This window comes from Marmota marmota, unplaced genomic scaffold, assembly GCF_001458135.2.
Source record: "Marmota marmota marmota unplaced genomic scaffold, marMar, whole genome shotgun sequence".
In the NCBI taxonomy this organism is placed as follows: Eukaryota; Metazoa; Chordata; class Mammalia; order Rodentia; family Sciuridae; genus Marmota; species Marmota marmota.
Window position 1 is genome coordinate 28,058,888 of NW_025999853.1, and position 23,445 is coordinate 28,082,332.

The 23,445-nt window shown below is 35.7% G+C and overlaps 1 protein-coding gene across 1 annotated transcript in view; it reads left to right on the forward strand.

The window, feature by feature from the left end:
- Positions 1–12,288: 12,288 nt before the first annotated feature.
- Lin7a (lin-7 homolog A, crumbs cell polarity complex component) overlaps positions 12,289–23,445 on the forward strand; it is a 133,583-nt gene continuing 122,426 nt past the window's right edge. The window contains exon 1 of the mRNA XM_015482963.2: positions 12,289–12,646. Within this exon, the coding sequence (XP_015338449.1) occupies positions 12,565–12,646 (82 nt within the window). The 5' untranslated portion in view covers positions 12,289–12,564. The remainder of the gene's footprint in view (positions 12,647–23,445) is intronic.

Sequence of the window (23,445 nt, forward strand, 5' to 3'; positions counted from 1 at the left end):
TTTCTACCTTAACTATTTTATTACTTTCCTTCATATCTTCCATGTTCCAGTCAAGTGAACTGCATGTGCCATCTTTTCTGACTGTACATTCATACATTCTATTCAGTTCAGTTGAAAGGTCTTTCAATCCCACCCCTGCTTGAAAACCCTGACGTTTCTTAAGACCCAGCATAAATGCCACCACTCTTATGAAGCCTTCCATATTCCGTGCAATATACTTTGTTTATGTGACTCCTATGTTGTGGCACTTACCATGTCCTACACTGTTTTGCATATAATTGTGTTAACTGTAAGACCCTGTAGGGCAGGGGCCACATTTTATTTATCTTTTTTTTAAACTATAAATGTCACAGAACATAGTAGAGCAAATGTCTTATACAAAGAGCAATCAATTAATGTATTTGAACTAATTTCCCTTTGTAAAATGTATTTAAAATGAAGATTTTGTAGTATGGTTCTTTTACTTATTCTTTTCATTCATTTATGCATAAATATTTTTGAACATCAGTTATATACTAAGCAATGAGTAAACAGTGGCAAAACAAACATTGCCTCTCTACTTATGAAATTCACAATCTAGTGTAATAACAGTGTAATATAAAAGGCACTGGATTGGTTGAAAATTGGGTTCCAGTTTGAGCCTTGTTCCTTACTAGCTAAGAAAAGCTAGGCAGGGGTTATAATCTTTCTGGGTCTCATTTACCACTGTTGGTTAAATTTGATGTTATTTACTATCCTTTATGGATAAAAATATTATTATATTTTATCTGGACTCTTGAGCAACTTATGCAGGTACATGTGACTTATTCATTATATATATATATGTCAAAGCTGTCTTTTCCTAGAATTAAATTGCTTCCTCTCTGTGCACCAAACTCAGAACTAACACAATGGGTATTTAGCAAGTAATATCAAAGAGTTGTAAAGAAATAGAAAGCAGTTTCAAACAAATCTTTTAGCAGGGCCTAGCATGATTTACTATATATTAATAAAAACTATAGGATTAGTAGTGTATTTCTTTAGACAAATAATGGACATATTGAAAATCATGACCAAAAGTTTTCCCAAATCTGTAAGTGTTTATTCGGTCAGGCAGCCACAATAAGAAATCTGACTTGGCCCAAGTTTCTTCAGGGCTCTAAGGAGTAACAGAAGACACTAGTCAATAGACACTAGTTTGCAATATACTTTGAGGAATATGAAAAGAAGCAATTCACGGTCACTCGTATTTTGTCATTTAAAGGATCTGAGAATGAAGAAAACCCTTCAAAGACTGATTACACCTGGAATTCTATCTACTTTTATCAAGTCTATTCAATATTTGTTTCAATACTCTGGACTCTTCTACTGAGACCCACTTTAGTCTCAGTACATGGCCTTACATCCTACTGTCATGTAACTCTTCCAGCAGGAGTTCTCTCAATCTCTTCACGAGTTCTACAAAGTCACCTGCAATAGTGTCCTGCATTTCATCTTCTGGTTCCATGTGAGATCTTTCACCAGTGCCTGACTTGACACCTATGCACTGGAGACGTCTTAGCCCCTCCTGCCTTCTTGGTAGCCACATGCTATCTTACTTCTCCTATGTCTTCAACTCTCCATCTATGATAGGTGCTTCTCCCCAATATTTCAGCATACTCAAGTCTCTGCCCCCCCACATACAATCTCACACACACACACACACACACACAAACACATATTTTTTATTCCTTCACAGTCTTCACTTCTCTGCCACCCACTTCATTGATTTTTCACTAAGCAACCCATTCCAAACTGTCTTTCCCCTTCACCTCTAAGCCCACACTGTATTCAGTGAGGACTTCCATGACCTTCCACATTGCTAAATCTGCTGGACATTTCTGAATCTGCTCTTATTCTCTCAGCAGCACTTGTGACACCATCACCCATTTATTAGGTGTTCTTTTGACACGTATGCCATAAGCCTCTCAGCTTCCCTTCCACCTATTTTTGCTTCCTTCGTGGATCCTGTTGCATTATATGAAATTTAAATGTAGGATTTCCTCAGGGTTTAATCTGAGGCACTCTTCTCTTTCAGCAGTCTTTCTTTATGTGGTTTTCTCCACTCTAATGATTTCGATTACACTTCAAATGGATTCCCAAGTTCCTATCTCTAATTCAGAACTCTTCTTAGCTACAAACTCATACATCACCAAAGATGATATAACCATTCCTATATCTCAGATTTCATCTGTTAAAAACTAAACTCATCTTTTCTCCTCCTTCTTCAATGTTTCCTAGCACCAATCATCCATATATATGTGTCAGAAGCCTGAGAGAAATTTTTGATATCTTGTCTCCTTCACTACTTACATCCAACCTATTAACAAGGGCTGTCAATATCATTCTCCTCCAAACATTCTGGGATTCATCTACTTTCCTAAATATCAACTCCATCTTCCTAGTTCAAGTCACAATAACTTACTTACCTGGAATGCTGAGTAGCTTCTTAAATGTGTCTCCCCTTTAATTTACATCTTCTTCCTGTATCCCCAAACTCTTCATGTTATATTCAAAGAATTAAAAAATACAAATTTGTTTATTTCATTTTTATTTAAGACAACTTTATAAACTCCCATTTTATTTGGGATGAAATTCAAAACCCCTCATGTAACTCTCAAGACCCATTATTTTTACCTTAGCTTGGTAAACTCTATGGCTACTTGCTTTAGCCATATTGACCCTTCTCCCTGCCTCCTCTATAGGGCAACTGACCTTGGAATGCTCTCTATAGTCATCAGCTTTGCTTAGTTAATATCTAATATTCATTTTTTACATTATACCATAAATATTACTTCTTTGGAAAAGTTTTTCTTAATCCTCAGATTGATTTACATGCTAGTTATCAGCTCTTGTTGCATGATGTGCTTTGCTTGGTAGCATTTATAACTATTTTAATTGAGTAGTAATAATTCCACAAATATCAATAATTCTAATGGAGTATTGAAGGTTTGGAATACCATTTAACTTCAGTACTTGACCCACAGTAGCCCCTTGACATGACATTTAGAATGGATGAAAAATGCATCTCTCTTTGTTTCTCTCGCTTTACCATCCTCTGTTGAAGCAAATGGTTTTCATAGCCACTAATGATAAAATTTTCTCCTATACTTTGAAATAGCACCAGGGACATTTTTTGAGTATTTGGAGGATAGCACTGAAAGAACAGAAGAGTTAGAGGCAGGACAGGAAAAAGGAAGCCCATGATGGAGGTCACTGCCCTTAATAAATTGCTGAATATACATGGCCACCATTCTGCTCCCAGGAGGCCTTCACTTATATTCTCCAGAGATAGGGAAAACAAGCACCTTAGCCATTGCCACAGTTTATTGACAGAACTGAAAAATGTTATGCCTTATATTCATAGTCCATGTCCATTTTTTGTACTTTCTCTATATCACATAATTAGTTGTGATGACCTTTGCTATAAATACATTTAGAGGTGTTCCAACTGACTTCAATACAGAGATTCAAAATGAGTATTATGTATGCACACGTTCACATAAACAACCATAAAGCACAAATCAAATAGGAATTAAAACAGCATGAGTCTTTTGAGATAGATGATTTTCATGGCCATATATAACTACAAATTTGACACTGATTATAGTTGCAATAAAGATAATGCCAGTAGAGAGCACTACAGACACTAGCTTTTTAAAATATTCTTTGGATTACTATTAACAAAATTTAATAAAAATATATTATTTCTCATTTTAAGTTTTAGCCTTTTCTTCAGCTAATGAACTAAGGTATCATTTTACTTGAAAATAAAGTGTTTTTCTATAACTTCTCTGTGTTTTCCTATATCATCATTTGTGTGTTCCTATTTTATTTCATTTGGAGGAAACAAAATATTTAATTAAGAAATCTGAAAGTGGGCCTTTTTTCAAACATGGTGATTATAGTTAATAATATTATATATTCTTTAAAAATGTTGAGAGAGGTTGTAAAGTGTTTGCATCATTAAAATCATAAGCATGTGAGATAATGTGTATATTGACCATAAATATATATTTATTGATCCATGGTGTCTCTCTCTCTCTCTCTCTCTCTCTCTCTCTATATATATATATATATATATATATATATGTGTGAGAGAGAGAGAGAGAGTGTATATCCTCAACACATATATGCTTAAAAGCATCACAGATTGCACATAATAAATACATATAATTTTATCTCTCAGTTTAAAAAAAAATTAAGTGCATTTTTTAGACTTAATTTTTATTTTTCATTACACATGTATACTTCTAGTTTCCTCAGCATAAAATCATAGAAATGTTCTTTGATTTATCATATTGCTGGAAAGTGCATGATATGATAATGCATATTTTAATGCAAAAATGGTCATCAGTCTATGGCAACTAGTTTTCTTAAAAATTACTTTAGAAATTTAAACAAATATGTAATTTATGTAGATCACAAATCAACTGGCATAGGATAATATGCAAACAATGAAGCAGGAAAAAAATGGTCACAGGTATTATAATCTGGAAGTATACATTTAAAAATAGCCACATTCACATTAAATTATTTAAAAATATAAGGCCAAAATTGAGTGAAATTCATGCTTATAAAGGATACATAAACAAGAAAGGTTTTGATTTTATCAGTGTTTGAGATATCAAAAATCTAGAAACAATCTGAAAGACATCACCTATAAGAGATTATTTCAATGGAATTCTATGGGGTGGTTAAGAAGAACTATATTGATCTAATTGATATAAAATATCACTAACATAAAAACAAATAAGTCAAGATGAAAAATGTTCTCTATAATTGTATAATACATTTGAGTTTTTTAAAAAGGATATATACACATGTGTTTAGGTACTTACATAAATACTTATATATTACATATATAAACACATATGTAATTATATATATAAAACCTATATATATGTACATACACTCACACTAAAAGTCTTTATTAACATTGATTACTCATGGTGATCAGGCTTTTGTAATATTCTTTGAATTGTTTGTTATATGTTTTGTCTATGTTTAAAATTTCAAAATTAAAATCCTTCCTTGACAAAAGAATACCTAAAATATGTAAAAGACAGTAGAATATTGTACTTGAATATCCTACTTAGAAATGACGAAGATGTGCTTACTCTCTCCACTTTTGGGGGATTGTTCTGATTTGGGATCTAGATGAAAATATTTATTTAACCTGATTTGCTATGATTGATCTATGCAACATTCCTGGTGACAGGAACATTGAGATATTCGTGCAGTGTTAAGATCTTCATTTGCTCTCTGTTTTCCATTTCTGGTTAAATACCTAAAAGGCCATAGAAAATCATTACTGCATTTATTATGTTAAGTAAATGACTTCAGCAAGAAGTGTAGTGAAGAAATCTTGGAAAGAAGGGAAACTTCTTAGAGACACTGCATTTCAGGAAACAGATCTACCTTGCCCATCTAGGGAAGCACAAAAAGAGATACCTGCAGGGAGGGTGTGTATAAGTCCACTGGGACCAGAAAGGCCAAGGAAGCAGAGAAGCTGAGTAAGAAACTCAGTTTTAGAAGAGCATAATTTGATTGCACTAATAAATTTAAGAAATATTTTATGCTTCAGGTTGGGCCCAAAAAGATCATATTCAAATGTGAACTAATTAAAATTGTAGCATTTTGGGCTTTAAATTGGAGCATTCGAGGATAAAAACTAACGAGAACGTGAAAGTCTCTTCTGAATGTGCTGTCCATGCTAATGGTGCATTTAGCTCTTAAACTTGCTAATTACTGACATGTATGTTTCTCAGCATGTCCAGAGTAAATTCTGTTGCTATCTCAATTACTGTACTATGAAAGAATGTAGGAAGAATTTGAAAATGGCCTTTTTGTCTGTTTCTCACTAATTCCCCTAATTAATTCCATAGGACCAAAATTAGAGAAAAATTATACTGCTGAATGGAATAAGTTAAGCTGGATTTAAAGAAACATAGGTTAGAAATTGAGGTGGTTTTCCAGAGAAAGCCATGTAAATTCTATTGGTTTTTTTTTTTGTTTGTTTGTTTGTTTTTGGTACTGGGGTTGAACTCAGGGGCACTCAACCACTGAGCCACATCCACAGTCCTATTTTGTATTTTATTTAGAGACAGGGTCTCATTGAGTTGTTAAGTGCCTCACCATTGCTGAGGCTGGCTGGGAACTTGAGATACTCCTCCTGACTCAGCCTCCTGAGCTGCTGGGATTACAGGAATGCATCACCATGCCCAGCATAAATTCTGTTTTAAATGAAGCCAAACTCCCAAACAAGCCCTTGAACATCTTTGTGTCCCGAGGATCAAGGTTACCATGGCAAGACACCTCAGCAACACAGACATCTGATTGTAATCATCATCTTGTCTTTACTTCTTTGGTTTCCCATGAAATTATTTAGAAGATCCTGGCTCACTTGGTTAGCAATCTTCTGATTTAAAATTGCAAAAAGTGGCTCTTTCTTCTCAAAGGTAAAATACCTCATTATGTGCATGTAGAAAAGAAAATAGCTCCTAGTTTCTTCTGAAAACAACTGTGAACTGCCTTCAGAAATCCTTCACAATCCAAATTTTCCTTTATTTTTTTTGTCTTTAACAGATACAGATTTTAATTTCATTTAATCTTGTTGATATATCATTTTGCTATCAATCAATGCTTCTATTTCTTTTCTAATTATTCTATAAGTGATCAAAAATGAGTGTCTTCAGCCACATCAATGTTTGTAGCAGCACAATTCACAATAGTTAAGTTGTGGAAGCAACCTAGATGCTCTTTAGTAGATGAATGGGTAAAGAAAATGTGGTGTATATACACAATGGAATATTATTTAGCATTAAAAGAGAATAAAATCATGCCATTTGCAGGTAAATGGATGGAGTTGGAGAACATAATGCTAAGTGAAATTAGCCAATCCCAAAATACCAAATGCAGAATGTTTTCTCTGATACAGGATGTTGATTCATGATGGGGTTGGCAGGGAGCATTGGAGGATTAGACGAACACTAGATAGGAAAAAAGGGGTGAAAGGGGAAGGGAGTGGGCATGGGGATAGGAAAGGTGGTAGAATGAGATGGACTTCATTACCCTAAGTAAGTGTATGAAGACACGAATGGTGTAACTCTACTTTGTGTACAACCAGAGATATGAAACATTGTGCTCTATATGTGTAATATGAATTGTAATGCATTCTGCTGTCATATATAACAAATTAGAATAAATTTTAAAATCATGATAATAAGGAGATAAAAAGAAAAGAAAAAAAAAAAAAGTGAGTGTCTTCCATTTCTAACTCCCCCCAGGTCAAGTGCTCTGGTCACTAAGTACACATTAAGTGCAGTACAGATTTTGTATTTAATTTTTTTCCCATCAAAGTCAATGTGACCTTTGGGAGATCATGCTAAAGTAACCTCCTCCACCTACATATTTCATCACAACTTGTTTTATTTTCCTCATGGACTTTGGTGTACTGACAAGTGGCTTTCTAGAGGAGAAAAGAAAACCTTTATATATACTGCTTGCCAGTTACCAAGGTATAAATATTCCCATGGCAGCTGATTCAAAGATTCCAATGTGGTGTCACTGAAAATGATGTTAGGACAAGATGCACATAACCAGGTCTCATGTAGCAGTGTGAACAGGCTTTGGAACACCAATGCTACTAATGTTTGTGCTCCCCATTACTTAAGATTGATTTGTTGATTATATTTATTTTCTATCAAAACTAATCTCCAGGCAGAGAACAGCGCCTGGCATACAGCAGGTGCTTAATAAACATTTAGTGGATGAAAGTATAACTTTCGACTTAAATATATAAAAATTTTAGGGTGACAATGATAATAAAAATATTGTTTTAAATTGTTATATAGTATGTGTTCTAATAATTTGAAAATAATCTCCTGGGAAAATGTGACAAGAGATGACTCATGTATCGCTTTTAAAAATCTGTCTTGTATCTTTTTTATCTCATAGGTTTTCCTTAGAGATTTAAATATGAGTTTGGGTGGAAGTGAGGTTGAAATGCATAAAGAAAAAAGAAAAAAGATTACAAGCTTTGAATTTAAAGTTTTATCACTAAAAGATTAATCATAACTTCCAACAGTGAAAATAGAAAAAAATGTCCACTTTAAAACAAAAGAAAATATCATTTTATATTTCATGAGTTAAATAAGTTTAAATAAAATAATCAAGAAGCAAAGAAGTCTTTGCACTTATGAATTATATGTTATTGCCTATGGCAGAATTAGAATAAAAATTACTACTGTTATGATTTGCATGATAATTGGCAATGTAAGATAATGTAAATAAGACCCTACAACTAAAGAATAATTATTCAGATTCAGCTTTCTTCTTTTCAAAGTTTTTACTTTTTTGAAGAAAATGAAAATTAATTAGAATTGACTTTTAATATTTTCATCTTTAGTTTTCTAACATTCAACTCTAAATTAGTAACTCTACATTTGCTTCTATATTAGTAATTTTTAACACAGATGCTACAGCACATTTTTTCTTAGCATGGATTAAATTTATACATTTTGTTTTATGATGGGCACAAAGTAATTCTTAAAAGATTCATTAGATCTCTGTTAATTATATTACCTTCCACCACCTGACTCTCAATGGCCCTCCTTAGGCTCATCTATTTTTTCTGACAGTCCACATTCAACTACTGATTGTGTCTCTTCTTCCAAGAATCTTGGCTTTGTTCATCCACTCCTGAGAATGCCTTTCTTCCTATTTCTGTCTTTTGTAATTTCTGACTATATTTTACTTACAGTCAACTTATTCACTTTTTGTGCAGTACTTATTCACTAATTATATTTTGTTGTTCGTTGTTTATTTTCCAATATTTCAATGCCTAGAATAATAGTTGGCATGGAGTAAGTATATACTAAGAATCTACTGAATCAACAGACAAAGGTACTTATCAAAACAAATGTAAGTATTATAGTAAGATTCTCTATTTATGATGAATTTAAAAACATAAACATTTATATTTTAAAGTATAGGTTGGCACTTCCTCTTAATCTTGTGCTATTTTGACAAAGTTGAATGAATTAAGAGATAATGTGATATCTTGAATCATTCAAAAAAATTTTAACATCCAGGCTGAAAGAATTCCAGCATGAAGGTGCAATTTTCTCATATAAAATGTTGCTTATTATACAACATTTATAATCTAACAAAACACATTTTCCTGGTATGCTAATGCATTATGCAAACCCTCTCGTGATTTTGTCACAGAATTTTAAAAGTTTCAATTAAGTGAAACAGACCTTAACCAGCTTTGAATGAATTTTCTAATGAGAACAGATTTTATATTCCAAAGTAGTTGTTTTTAATATTAACTTATATTTATATAGGTTGGAATCAGTTATTTTGTCCTTTGACCTAGCTTTCCTTCATGCATTCCTCTCTTTGGGTATATCTCAAATACAGCAAAAAAGAAAAGGGATAAGTAACCATGTGTACATATGTGTATATGTACATATAAACACACATATATTTATGTATCTGCATGTATATACATACATACATGATTATATATTATTGGAAAGCACAGAAATTCTTGTATCCACTTTCTATTATTTGGGGGAGATACTGGGGATTGAACCCAGGGACACTTAAACAACTGAGCCATATCCCCAGCCCATTTTTTAAAATTTTATTCACAGACAGGGTCTTACTGAGTTGCTTAGGGCCTAGATAAGTTGCTGAGGCTGGCTCTGAACTCGTGATCCTCCTACTTCAACCTCCTAAGGCAAGGGGAATACATACTTTTCTAGCCTGGAAAGAAAGGGTGAAAAAGGCTAATCAAGGATCAAACCTGAAATATATAAGGCACTTAGTATTTATGGAATAAGTAATTCCATTGAAAACACAGTTATCCCTGATGTAAACTACTACATAACCTTTAATAAGAGAGCATGGTGATTATTTAACCAAATAGCTGCATAGTTACAGATATCTTAACAACTGTCTAATCAACACACCACAAAGCAACCCAGTGTGTGATTAGTTCAAGTATATTCACCTTGATGAAACCTTATGGTGGATATATGAGTGACCAGGCATTTATTCATGATATTTAAGCATAGGCACATCTCCCAAACAAAACAAGAGATTAATAAAATGTCCTTGTATATCTGAATGTCTCAAAAAGGAACTCACAAATTATTGGAAAAAATAGTTGTTATTCATACGTAATGAAAAGAATTCCAACTAACAATTATTTACTGATCATTTTCTATATTTGTGTAGACATATGTTAAAGATATTGAAATTGCTACAACTAGAAGTAATAAGAGGTAAATGTACAGTGATTTGTGCTTCCCCTTAACTTCCCTTTTAATCCTTAAAGGGAAGAAAGACCTACAAAGTCAACACAAAGGAAGAATGATAGAACAAATTTTCAATTAGGTAGCTCAAGACATAAGAAACATGCTATGAAATATCAGGGGCTGGGAATCCATTAGGAAACAAAGTCAAAAATCTTGCTTTCATAACCTCACAATCTGAGATCTATGTTGAAATAGGTACAATTATGATGTTTAGATTTATGAATCAAGCTACTAATAAAGTATGTTTTTAAAGAAATACATCAGTGGCCAAGGTATTTGTGTGTTCTTTTCATAGAAGTTATTGAATGAGCTTTAACATTTCATGCAAAACTTTGGAACACTCTCCAATATCTTCGAGCAAAATTCAACTTCGTTCTGTAGTTGTGGCCAGTGCCTAGCACAGAGCTTGCCACACTGTTTGGGGAGTTATGTGCTTGTATATTATATGTATATACAAATAAAGTTGTATATTCCTTAATATTTTCAAAATGTGTATGATTCCATCAGATCCCCCAGCAAACTCAGTGAAATTGCAGGGTAGAATTTGTTTCCTCCCATTGTACAGTGTCTATGAGATTGAATGATACAATTGCCCTGTGTGCCAGATGAGGAAACAGTATCAGTGAGAGATGTGACTTCTGCAGACCACATAACTAAGACTTGAATTTCAAGATCAGTGTTCTCTCTAAAATAATTAAAAGATAGGCCTATTGAGCTATTCCTGAGTGTCTTTAGAGTCTCTTAAATATATGGATAGTCAATCATCTTTGACTTTCTCAATCATTGGTGAAATGTGCTTCTTTTTTTCCCTCTCTCTTCCGTTTACCATAAGATGGAAAAGACCTTCAGACATAATCAATATTATAATTAGAATAAAATAGCATTTATTATATGCAAATATTTTGCTACAAAACAGTGTCTGCTTTTAAAAGTTCATTGCTAGCCAAAAAAAACTCAGCTCTATCACAGGAAAGGGAATAGAGGCCATTTGTCATTTCCAATCCTGCACCCATGGCATCCCATTATACTTACAGAAGGTTTCTCTATACTTCTTAAATTCTTTTTTTTTTAATTAATTTTTTCAGTGTCTTACTAGGTTTTTATTATTATTTTTAAGTACACTATAACAGTGGAATGCATTACAATTCTTATTACACATATAGAGTGCAATTTTTCGTATCTCTGTATGTAAAGTATGTTCACACCAATCAGAAAATGCAAGTCCCTACTGTGGTGAGCTAGTGAAAGCCAACTGTCCGACAGGGAAAGGAACCATGGCCAGTATTTGTAGGCTCCAGTAACTGAACCCTGAACAACTGACTTTAAGGTAGACATTTTAATAACATCACCTACTAAATCACAATCCGCAGAGTATGGCACATGGCATGTAGCACTCCTGACTCAATTCCTGGCACACATTAATGCATCAATAAGTGACACCTCTGAATAAAGGCCAGTTATAGATAGACATGAAAATGTGCAAGATAAATAGTTTTCAAATTTAATGATAGAAACGGATCTATTATTATTATTATTATTATTATTACTACTACTACTACTACTACAACTAAAAAGCATTTTTAACAAGTTTGGTTTTTAAAGCAAGTTATTTTCTGGGCAATATACCCAAGTCCTATTGAAGGAATTCTGGTATTACGTCAGTTATCTTGTGTACTGTTATATGTCAACATTCCAAAAAACTTTAACAGAAATTAACAGCAACTACAATTAGATCCCAACATTTCTGGCACTAGAAGCAGTTTCTCTCTAAAGCAAATGGGATTACTGGGCTGACTCTCTTGATCTGGGGGGGGAAAAAAACCATCTCCTCACCTCCTTCTCCCACATCCCGTGTTTCCATCCCCTCTTCCCCAAGCACGTATATTCTGACCATTTGAGTGGAAAGTTCAAAGAAAGCCACACAGCTACACCCACTCAGCGCTCCTAGGGGTGGAAGAGCAAAGTTCTAGGGCAGAGCCTTCCTTCCCAGAGCCTGGCGATGCAGTCGCTCTCGGATACCTGCTCCACTAAGCGCCGCGTCTGAAGATCTGCTGCCACGGAACAGTTGCGTCTCCATCTGGCTGTCAACCCACCCGAGCTTTCTTCTCCTCCTCCACCACCACCTTCCTGCCTTCCCCCTCCTCCCCCTCCTTTCCGTCTTCCCTCTCCACCCCCGCCCCCAATCTCCTCCTCTTTTTCTCACTACAAGCGGTTGCTGATGCTGAAGCTGAGCGTCACTTCGGCTCCCACGGCAGACATGGCGACATTGACAGTGGTCCAGCCGCTTACTCTGGACAGAGGTAAGGGAGCGGCTCGCCCGCCAGGCCACTGCGCCCCCTCTGCTGCCGCCTCTGCCCCTGACAACTCCCACCGGGACAGCAGGACGCGCTCGGGCAGGGCGAGCAGGAAGAGCGAGGACACCCAAGAAGGCATTCGCGCCTAGAGCGGGATACTTTCTTCCCCTTTTTCTCCCCGCCTTGTCCCTGCTGCCCCTTCGTGCTTTACTCGCCCGGGCGAGGGGTGCTGGTCCGGTTCTGAAGCCCCTGCCGCCACTCCCAGCCCCTCACTGGGTCGCCTCCCGGCCGCGGGCTTTGTTGGAGTGGATGAGCGGGGACCGCTAGGCGCCCGGGGCTTGGGGTTGGAGAGGAGCAGAGAGGAAGCTCGCTTGGCCCGAGAGCAGAAAGACTGGCAAGGGAGTCGCCTGCCAACCTGCACGGTCAGGCGGCCCAAGAGAAAGGAAGTTTGTCCCTGCGTAGGAGGACTAGGGTTGGTCCAGCGGCTGGTGCCCAGGAGGCCGCCCAGAGGCGGTCAGGGCGCTCCTGTGGGGTGGCCAAGCGCCCAGCGACTGTGCTGCCGCGGCAGGGAGCTGCCCTCTGCTGAAAGGGCAACGCGGAGTGCGGGCAGCCGTGCCCGGGTCCTGACGCCGCATCGCGGCAGCAGAGCCCAGCTCTTCCCAGCCTCGCGTCCGGACTGCGCTGGGGGTCGCGTTGCTCTCTCCTCCTGCAGCTCCAGAGTGGTAGCAACTCTGTTTCTCACATCCCAGCCAACCTTGTTCTCGCCCAGCTAGGTGCAGCCACGGTGTCCCTAGGCACGGGGACAAAGCACAGTTTGGGTTAAATTTTAACTTCTGACCTGCGACCCCAAGCTTTCTGCCCTCTGACTTAAATGGGGAAACAGTGTTTGTTTCCTCCCCAAGACCTCCGCCAGCCCAGGGATGGGTGATCCGCTGGGATCAGGGCCTCTCTGGTGCACCCATGCGGGCTTATACCTGTACCTATGTGATCGCGTTTCCTTTCTGGCTTGCGACGTCCAGTTATGAAGGCGCTCGAGTCCCATGGCTCTGCAGAGAGAGGGCACCCACTAGTCCCTGTCCGCAGCGGCCGGATTTAGGACCCGGGGCGGCCATTTGGAAATGATGTGTTCAGAGGCAAATGATTTAGTCTATGGCCTTCTAAAATTTTTCTTTCTAACGGATAAAACTGGACAGTGGGGCAAAGCAAAAGAGCATACTTGCAATGAGTACAATGCAAAAGTCAGTGAACTCAGTTTGAGGTTTTTAATTTGGAGAGATAGTGGATGTCTTTAACTCAATCAGCCGGCGCCAGATGTTATGTGGTGCCCATAGCAACCTTACTTGGGATAAGAGTTTAAAAATTTATTTTAAATGATAAAAGATTGATTTTATGTTGGAAAATGTTGATTCACAACGTAACAAATTAGAAATAGTTAAGAGCTCAGAAATCCATTGTATAATCCATGATTTCAGCCCCAATATCATCCTCTGCACTAAGCAGGATAGATCCATTGCCAGTAAGAGCCAGATGGCAAGCTATTAGAAACTGTGGATTTCCCAAGTATTTCTATTTTAATGTGATGGGCGCTTATATTGTCCCATTACTAAATTACAGTCATTAAACATTCTAAGTAAAACAACTACCTTTGGATCAAACTCTCCACAAAGATTTTATTCCTGAGCAATTTTATATCCGCTTTTTACTACTACTAATAAAGATATTTCACTTCTGGAGGATTTATCTTAGCCTTTACATGCCTCAGCATGTACTAAGAAGTGGTACTGAATAGATATGGATTTATTCTAAAGTTTGTTCTTGTTCATGTTCAAATTGTACCTGTTCTTCTTGGTGTGATTGGGTCCATGCATGAGCTCAGAAAGGAACTGGGTTAGATTATGCCTAGATCTGAATACAATCACCAGCAGTCCACAGGATCTGTAACCTACTAGGAATGATGGGCTATTGTTATCACTGCTGCACATGTTCAATATAAACAAGTATTTTTCTATCACATCATGATAATACATTAATGATCAATTAATTGATTCATTTCATCATTAAATTCATGGAATAAAGGATCCTAGAACTTTCCCTTTTGGAAAGTGTGTGTTAAAAGAAGCAGCCCAATACTACTTGTTTAGTTCCCAGTTGCAAATCTGGTACTCAACTTTGGATGAATCAGTTAACCTCTTTAGACATCAGTTTCCCTCTGTGCCACATCAGGAGTTTAGACTAAATGATTCTGACACTGTGCAGCTTTAGCAGTCTATAATTCAACTAATTAAAGTTAAGACTCTGTTTGGTCACCTACTGGGAGATTTTCCAAATCATTCCTCTCCCAGGCTGCTTTGGTACCCTTTGAAGTGCTCTAAATTTCCCCACTGCTTTGGTTTCATGGAAGCTTTTATCACACTCTTATTGCATTTGTCTCCCCAGTGGGTGGAGCTCCTCAAGGGAAGAGTTCATTTCTGAATTCATCTTTGAATTCTCAATGCCTGTCATCATCCCTGACATGGTAGGATTTTTTAAAAAGTCTGTTTGTACAAATAAACAAAAGACAGCAGTAAGTCAAGCACTGTTAAATATAGGGATTTAGTGGTGAACTGAGGTATAGTTCATAGAGTCTTATTTTGGCTCTGTAAAGGATGATAAAGATAACACATACTGATGCTTTTTAACTGCTTTTTTCCCCTATGCACACAATAGATTCTCAGCAATAATAGTAACTCACCAAGGCTATGTTTTTTAACCAAGATTTATGATAGGTGGGCATAGGGAAGGAAGGGAAGAAGGTGCTTCACAAAGCCTCCCCAGGGCATCTAGGTGAGTCTGAAAACAATCCATAATTTTACAGCTGCTGATTCTTCTCCAGAATCTTCATTTTACAAATGGAGAACATAAAACAATGATGACAAGATGTTTTCAAAATTACTCTACCACATAGTTGGAGATTTTAAGATAAAATATAGTTTTTTCTTGTTCTGAGTCCTTTGGTATCCTAAAGTAGAATCATAAACACGTGGAATCTTCAGAGCAAGGTCTAAACAAGCAAATCAAAACTATGGATCAAAATTAAGATTAAGTCCTCCTAGAATTCAGAAGATAACATCTTAAAGTAGGAAGCTCAGAAGTCCTTGGATCCCCTCTGGGAAGCAGAGAGACCTGGTCTAGACTAGGCTCCAAAAGGCTGAACAGGTGATTTAGGGCTTTCATGGCTCTGAGTGTATTCCAAATTCTTTTCCATCTGCTACTAAATTGTTGGATTAGACTGACTCTGACCAGGGTAGGTTCCTTTTCCCTCTGGTCCCAGTCCATGATATTTGTCATTTACTTATTGAGTGCCTATTATATAAACAGACCCTACTGTGGGATTGGTGTGCATTGAGGAACTAAACAGGTATAATTTTAATCTTTGTAAATTAGGGCCTATTGCAGGAGAGAGATTATAAAATACATCCACATACAAGCAAACAACTCATTCATTCATTCACTATTCATTTATCATCTATTAAATGCAAGGTACTATGGGAATACCAGAAATGACGTTTCTTGCTTTAAGAGTCTAGTGGGGAAGACAAATAACAAATAAGATATTATTATCTAATTTAACAAATAAGTAACGAGTGCCAGACTTCTGCCAAATATTGTTTTAATCACTGTGGTGGTGCCAATGAACAAAACAGATAAAATCTAATGGAGAAGAACACATTCAAAGACAATTATAAGTGCTGGGGAGAAAGAAGAAAACTGGATAAAGGAGAATTATGGGGGCTGTTGTTTTAGATGAAGTCATCAAGAAAGGTTCTACTGAGTTGGTGACATTTGAGAAGAGCCTTGAAAGAATGAAGAAGTGAACTTTGCAGATGTTTGGGGAAATGTGCTCAAAATGAACTCACATGGGCATGCGGGGAACATCCAGGAAACTAGTGTGAGGGAAGAGTGGCATGAGAGGAGATGCAGGGAGATGGTAACTGGGCTCATGATGATGGTACTCATAATTAAGATCTTAGACTAGTTGAGAATACAAAGTGTTGTAAAAAAAATAAACATGCCATTGAGATATAGAATAATAGGGGAGGACCTGATTGATGTTGGTCAAAGAATGCTCACTGAGAAAGTGAAATGTAAACAGTTTGTAGGGTGGTAACAGGATTCTTAGAAAAAGCATTCAAAGAGAAGAAAGTAGGAATAAAAACAGCTCCACATTTACAACTTGGCTAACAACTGGTTAATATGTCTAAAGTCCAGAAAATAATCAAAAATTAAAATTACCAAGAAATAATTACCCTCTAAGTATGTATCCTGGGGTAGAAATGTGGTTATATATGCCAAGGAAATCTACAGATCAGCTTTCCCTTCTTTTTATTGCTAGGCTAAAACATCATATATTATAATTAGATTTTCAAAGATATACTGAGCACTGTAATTTACATGTCACTGTGCATAAATCTGCATGTTGAATCCAAGTGGTCATAAGATGAGATCTATTCATTTTTGGTCTCATATTTCATGATAGATAGTAGTGTAGGAAGTAGCACATATAATTTACCCTCTTGGCCAAGTGAAGATGCTGATAAGGAGATTAGTGTGGCATTCTCTTCCAGATTTTAAAACGTGCACAGCAGCTCTTCCCAACACCGAGAGGCTGGTTTGCCCAGATTTTAATCTCTGAAACCAGGAATGACCTTCAGTTAAACCAGAGGCAACAAAGCAGAGTACAATCTGGATACTTAATACCTTCCTTTAAAATGACATAGAAATCCTTCATTGTATGAAAGAAAGGTTTTAGTCACTTTCCTCGGTAACACCAACTCTACTTTCCATCTCAAGGTCATAAAGGATAATATAAAAGAATTTTTCAAAATTTCACTTTTGTTGAACATCCCTCATAATTAAACCAAATGGATTAAAAAAATCCAGTGTCAAAAAAGGGATAATTAAAACATTTCTATGTGTTAATTACTGTTATGAAATTTAAAATATTTGATATATGATGACATGATCAGTTGGTTACATTCTGTAATTAAATGCTTATACAAGATAAAATGTTGACATTATTGTCATCTAAGTTTTCTGTGAGTTAAATTCAATTTGGGTAACTTGCAAAATGTAAACAGAAATCTTTACTTCTTGGATTCTTTAAATTGTAATTTAAAATATTGATTAAACTCATCTTTTAGTATGCTTTGTCTTTTTTAAAAAATATCAGCCTTTGGTCCTTTAACAATTTTAATGTAAAACCAAGACCTTTTATTTTGTGCATTTCAAACTTGTGGGGAAAAAAAACATGAGAACAAAAATGGAATGCCAATGAGAATCCCATGAGTGCCACACTTTCCATAAAATTTGTGATACATTAAAATTTTTCTTTTTCCTTTCCACTTTTCAAAGCATGCAGAGCTTATTACTTCATGTATCTTCCAATTCAAGCCTTGGGCAGCCTATAGCTTTTTTAATCAGCTCTATTCACCAGTTTTTATAAAATCTGTGTTTGCCTGAAAATTGCTTTTGCTCATAGCTGAAAAAAACTTGCCCCTTCTCTTGTTCCTCATTATTTTTTATGTTTTATTATTTGACATGAAAAATGTTAAGAAGGAAGGAAAATAAAAATTATGGTTTTCTTTTTATGTTGTTCTAAAGACATGTACCATGGTGGTCTTCACTGGGGAGGAATAAGAGAGGGACTGATGATGTCTTACACCTCTTGTGCTAAAGGTTTCCCACATCAGCACCCAGATATGTTTTAGTTCACAAACTTTAACTATTTGCTTGCTTTCTCATATTTTCTGGAGGCTCCAATAAATATCTTTAAAAATATTTTTATTGAATTTTTTTCCAGATCAATTTGTGCTATATATTTAAAGAACGCTCTCTAAGAATCAAAAATTTGTCACCACATCCATCTTTTATTTTTTGTTTGGTAATGGCAAGTTGCCAAGAGAATGACTCAAAACATACATCTTTTACTTAAGGATAGCTTTATACATAGTTCTAAAATTTAGAATAAATACAGAAATTAATGAAAGAGCTTCCAGAAAAAGAAAAAAAAGTAATTTAGTGAATTCTTCTAATTTGCTCCAAGACCCAAGATATATTTGGTGTGCTCCAGTCATTTATGAAATTAATATTTTTACTTCTGAAGTATTTTTTTTCAGGAATCACAACAGGAGACTAGCTATTTAGAAGGGGAAAGGGAACATAAAATAGAGAAAAACCAAATGGGAAAATGTACTGGGTGTTCAGCATGGTATTATATGCGCAAAACCGGTGTCTCTTGGAGAGAATTCTTTTTTTTTTTTTTTTAAGTTTTGACATCTGTCTATTAGAATCTATCAAATCAAAGACCTAGTTGAATTTGTTTATGGAGAGCCCACTGCATTTTGTGGCACATAGTAGTCATGGTCTTCCTATTTGTTGATTGTTTAATAAATGAATGAAATAAAAGTGACTTAGCTGACTATCATCAAATATTGCTAATGCTAAAAAAATAACTTAAAGGCTGGATGTGGTGGTATAGGCCTATAATCCTAGCTACTCAGCAGGATGAAGCAGGAGAATTGCAAGTTCAAGCCCAGCCTAGGAAACTTTTCGAAATCCTGTCTCAAAATAAATGTTAAAAGGGCTGAGAATGTAGCTCAGTGGTAGAGCACTTGCCTGGCATGAACAAGACAGAAGATTCAATCCCCAAGATGGGGGTAGGGATTGATTGTGGGAGGAATCCTTTCAACCTAAAATAATGTAAGAATGGCTGCTACCTTAGGTTGTCTGTGTGTGTGTGTGTGTGTGTGTGTGTGTGTGTGTAGCAGAGCAAGGGGTGTGTTCTCCAGGACTAGGAAAGGATGTGAGTGTTGGTGTTACTCTTCATATCCCTGTATCCATTACTTGCATTTATTTTGAATTAAGCCAAACAGCTAAAGTTGGAATACAACTGAAAGATTTTTTTTTTTAATGTGGGGAGGAGGCTACAGAATAGCTCGCCCCCATCCTCAACCCACACAAAAGAAACTGCATAGTTTATTTAAAAAAAAAACACACACAAATCAATGAATGGTCAACTCTGACCTGATAAACAAATTTAAATGGATTTAATTTGAAATCACTCTGTATGTGAAATAATCTTCAAAAATCACAGATTACCACCAATGCTTTATATCTGATCCATGTGATAGTTTTATATGATTTGAGTTTTCCTAGGTACTATGCTGAGTTTGATGACTTACCTAATAAAAATAAATATGCCCAAAGACCACTTTTTAAAAAATTGCTATTATGAGAGCAGAATGCATTACAGTTCATATTACACATATACTGGACGATTTTTTATATCTCTGGTTTTACATAAAATAGAGTCACACCATTCATGTTTTCATACATGTACTTAGGGTAATGATGTCCATCTCATTCCACTATCTTTCCTACCCTCATACCCACTCCTTTCCTCTCCCTCCCTTTTGCCCTATCTAGAGTTCATCTAATCCTCCCATGCCCCCTCCGGAACCACATTATGAATCAGCATCCTTAAATCAGAGAAAACATTCAGCATTTGGTTTTGGGGGATTGGCTAACTTCACTTAGCATTCTATTCTCCAGTGCCATCCATTTACCTGCAAATGCTGTGATTTTATTCTCTTTTAATGCTGAATACTTTCCATCGTGTATATATACCACGTTTTCTTTATCCATTCATCTACTGAAGGGCATCTAGGTTGCTTCCACAGTTTGGCTATTGTGAATTGTGCTGCTATAAACATTGATGTGGTTGTGTTCCTGTAGTATGCTGTTTTTAAGTCCTTTTGGGAATGGACTGAAGAGTGGGATGGCTGGGTCAAATGGTAGTTCCATTCCCAGTTTTCCAAGAAATCTCCATACAGCTTTCCATATTGCCTGCACCAATTTGCAGTCCCACCAGCAATGTATGAGTGTGCCTTTTCCCCCACATCCTCACCAACACTTATTGTTGTTGTATTCATAATAGCTGCCATTCTGACTGGAGTGAGATGAAATCTTAGAGTAGTTTTGGTTTGTATTTCTCTAATTGCTAGAGATGTTAAACATTTTTTCATATATTTGTTGACTGATTGTATATCTTCTCCTGAAAAGTGTCTGTTCAGTTCCTAGGCCCATTTATTGATTGGGTTATTTGTTTTTTTTCTTTTTTTTTTGGTGTTAAGATTTCAAAGACCACTTCTAAAAAATATTTTGTGGGATTCAAACTTATTTTGAACTTGGATATCTGTTTCGAATTATTTTGAACTTAGATATCTGTCTTGAATAGAAAACTAGAACTTCTAATTTAACCAGATGGTAAGTTATCCTAGAAACACTGTAGTTATTTCAAGTCTACCTGGTTCTAGTCTTTATTTGCCTAATGAGGTGATAGTTATATTTTAGGATAGGATCCCTTCAATTTTTTTTTAATTAAAGAATCATATTTACCAAAAAAAGAATAGAAAAATGGGAGTCACAGAATGTTCATAAGATTTAAATCTCCACAATAGATGGAAGGAGGGAGAAAGCCAAGAGACAGCTGACTGTACTGAACACTAATTTAAAGAATTGTGGAATATAGTTGAGGGACTGCTAAAAGTGATTTTTTAGGAAAATTGGGGAACAGCAGTAGCTGCTGATAGACAAATGACTTGGCATCCACATAATAATAATAATAATAATAATAATAATAATAATAATAAATGTTTTAGGAAATGATAAACCAATCTATTAGCTGTTGCCTTCCGACAGAAAAACACAAGTCATGTTACTAAAAGAATGGGATATTGGCACTTATTAAGGAAAGTGATGATTACAGAAAGTACATGTTATCACAGAGAACAGGTCTCACCGACTTTCAGGTGCCATACTGTACATTCAGGAAACCCCAAATATTGCGGAGCCTTCTTGAGATGTGGAGATCTGGGAGGTGGGTTTCTAATGGTTGAGATGCTGCTACAAGAATGTTGAGTTCTTTGTCTATTCAACATTGTTACCAAAATTTTGGATGAGCACCACAGATTATATCTTAATCAGATTTACTGGTGGCATATAGAATAAGGAAAAACAGCAAAGATCTTGGCCAACCGAATCAGTATTTAAAACTATACCTTATTTGAATGGCAGGTTACAATAAAAAGATAAAATGCAATGGAAATAAATGTAGTCTTCATTTATTAGATGGAATCACATTAAAATGTGATTAGATTCATTTTGATGGCACAACTATGACTGGGATAATTTAGTTTAGGGGAATTTGATTTGGAAAGTATTTGAGGATTTCACTTAAATGCAAAGTGAATACTGTGATAAAATTACCAAAATATAAAATCATTAATCTCTTTAAAATTAAATATAAAACTATTTAACCCGAATAACGTAATAAAATACTAAACTAGAAGAGATTATTATTTTTTAAATGGTAGTATTCAAAATTAGAAATCATTCTGCATTGGCACATAAATCATATTAATGTTTTAAAACATGATGGAAAAAAAAACTGCTAAATTCACAGTGAGAAAAATATTTTCTCAACTGAGACTCCATTGGTAATTTGGGCCCTAAACTCATTTGTCACATAGGAGGTTGAGCATGTTTGATTCCCAGGCACCGAATGCCTGCATAAATTCCACTAATCCTATCATTGTGCTAACTGATAATATCAGATGAAAGTCCAGATTCCCCCTTTGGAGGCAGTATTATACCACCCAGCAGAGAACCATTAATTTCCAAGAAAATGGAATAGTTCAACATTAGGAAATATTTTACTATAATTCTTTATATTAACAGATTAATTATATAAAACCGTATCATCTCAGTATATATTGATAAAGGCGGATGACATAAAGCTAACATTCACTTGTGATTTCAAAACACATAACATTTATGAGCCTGTAAGTAGAGAGATTCCTTAACAAGACAAACTCTAGTCCTCAGAGGCCAATGTCAAATGTTACATTTAGAGAAGAAAAACAAAACAGTTTGCTTTAGCTCAAGAGTAGTACAAAAACATTTTAAGATAAAAATAAGTAATAAAATGGAACCGTCAAAATTATCATCTTCAGAGTATTCAGTTATCCTCTGAAAAAGCTAATAGAGACAAAAGTGAGTTTCCTAATGGGGTACAATCACTGAAGTGTACTGAAGTGAAATCAATAATCCTATGCCCAAATAATATCTAAATAATAATCTTTTATCCAAATGTTAAGAAAATTTATGGAAAACTTATAAATAAAACCAAAAAATAACAAAAATGTTGGAATAAAAAAGCTGCAATTAATATTTTTGAATGCTAATTATGTGTAATACCTACCATATATTTAGAGATGGGGATATAGAAGCAAACAAAATAGACAAATTCTCTGTTAGTGCTTATGTTCCCGTCAGAATAGACAGACAAACATTTAAACAGGTAAATAAATAGTATGACTCCAGAGAACAATAAGTGCAGAAAAGAAAAACACACAGTGAAATGGGACTGAGCGCTCTTACAGGTGAGATCATGGAAGGGCTCCCTAAGAAGGTAACATTAGAACAGAGGCAGCTGTGCCAAGATCCAGGTGAAGAGCATTTTGAGAAAAGGAGCAATCAAGTGCAAAGATGATAATCACGGTGAGTTCAAGCAATGGACTATAGAATTCAGAACATAGAAAACAAGGAGGGAATGGATCAGAAGTATTGAGTGGTAGTCAGGTGGTAATACCTGTTTTACAAGATTCAGTGAGATAACGGATGGTAACTACTGCACCCTGTAAAATGACATCCTAATACTATTTTCTTCTGGTTGTTATTGTATTCTGCATCACCTATAGAATATT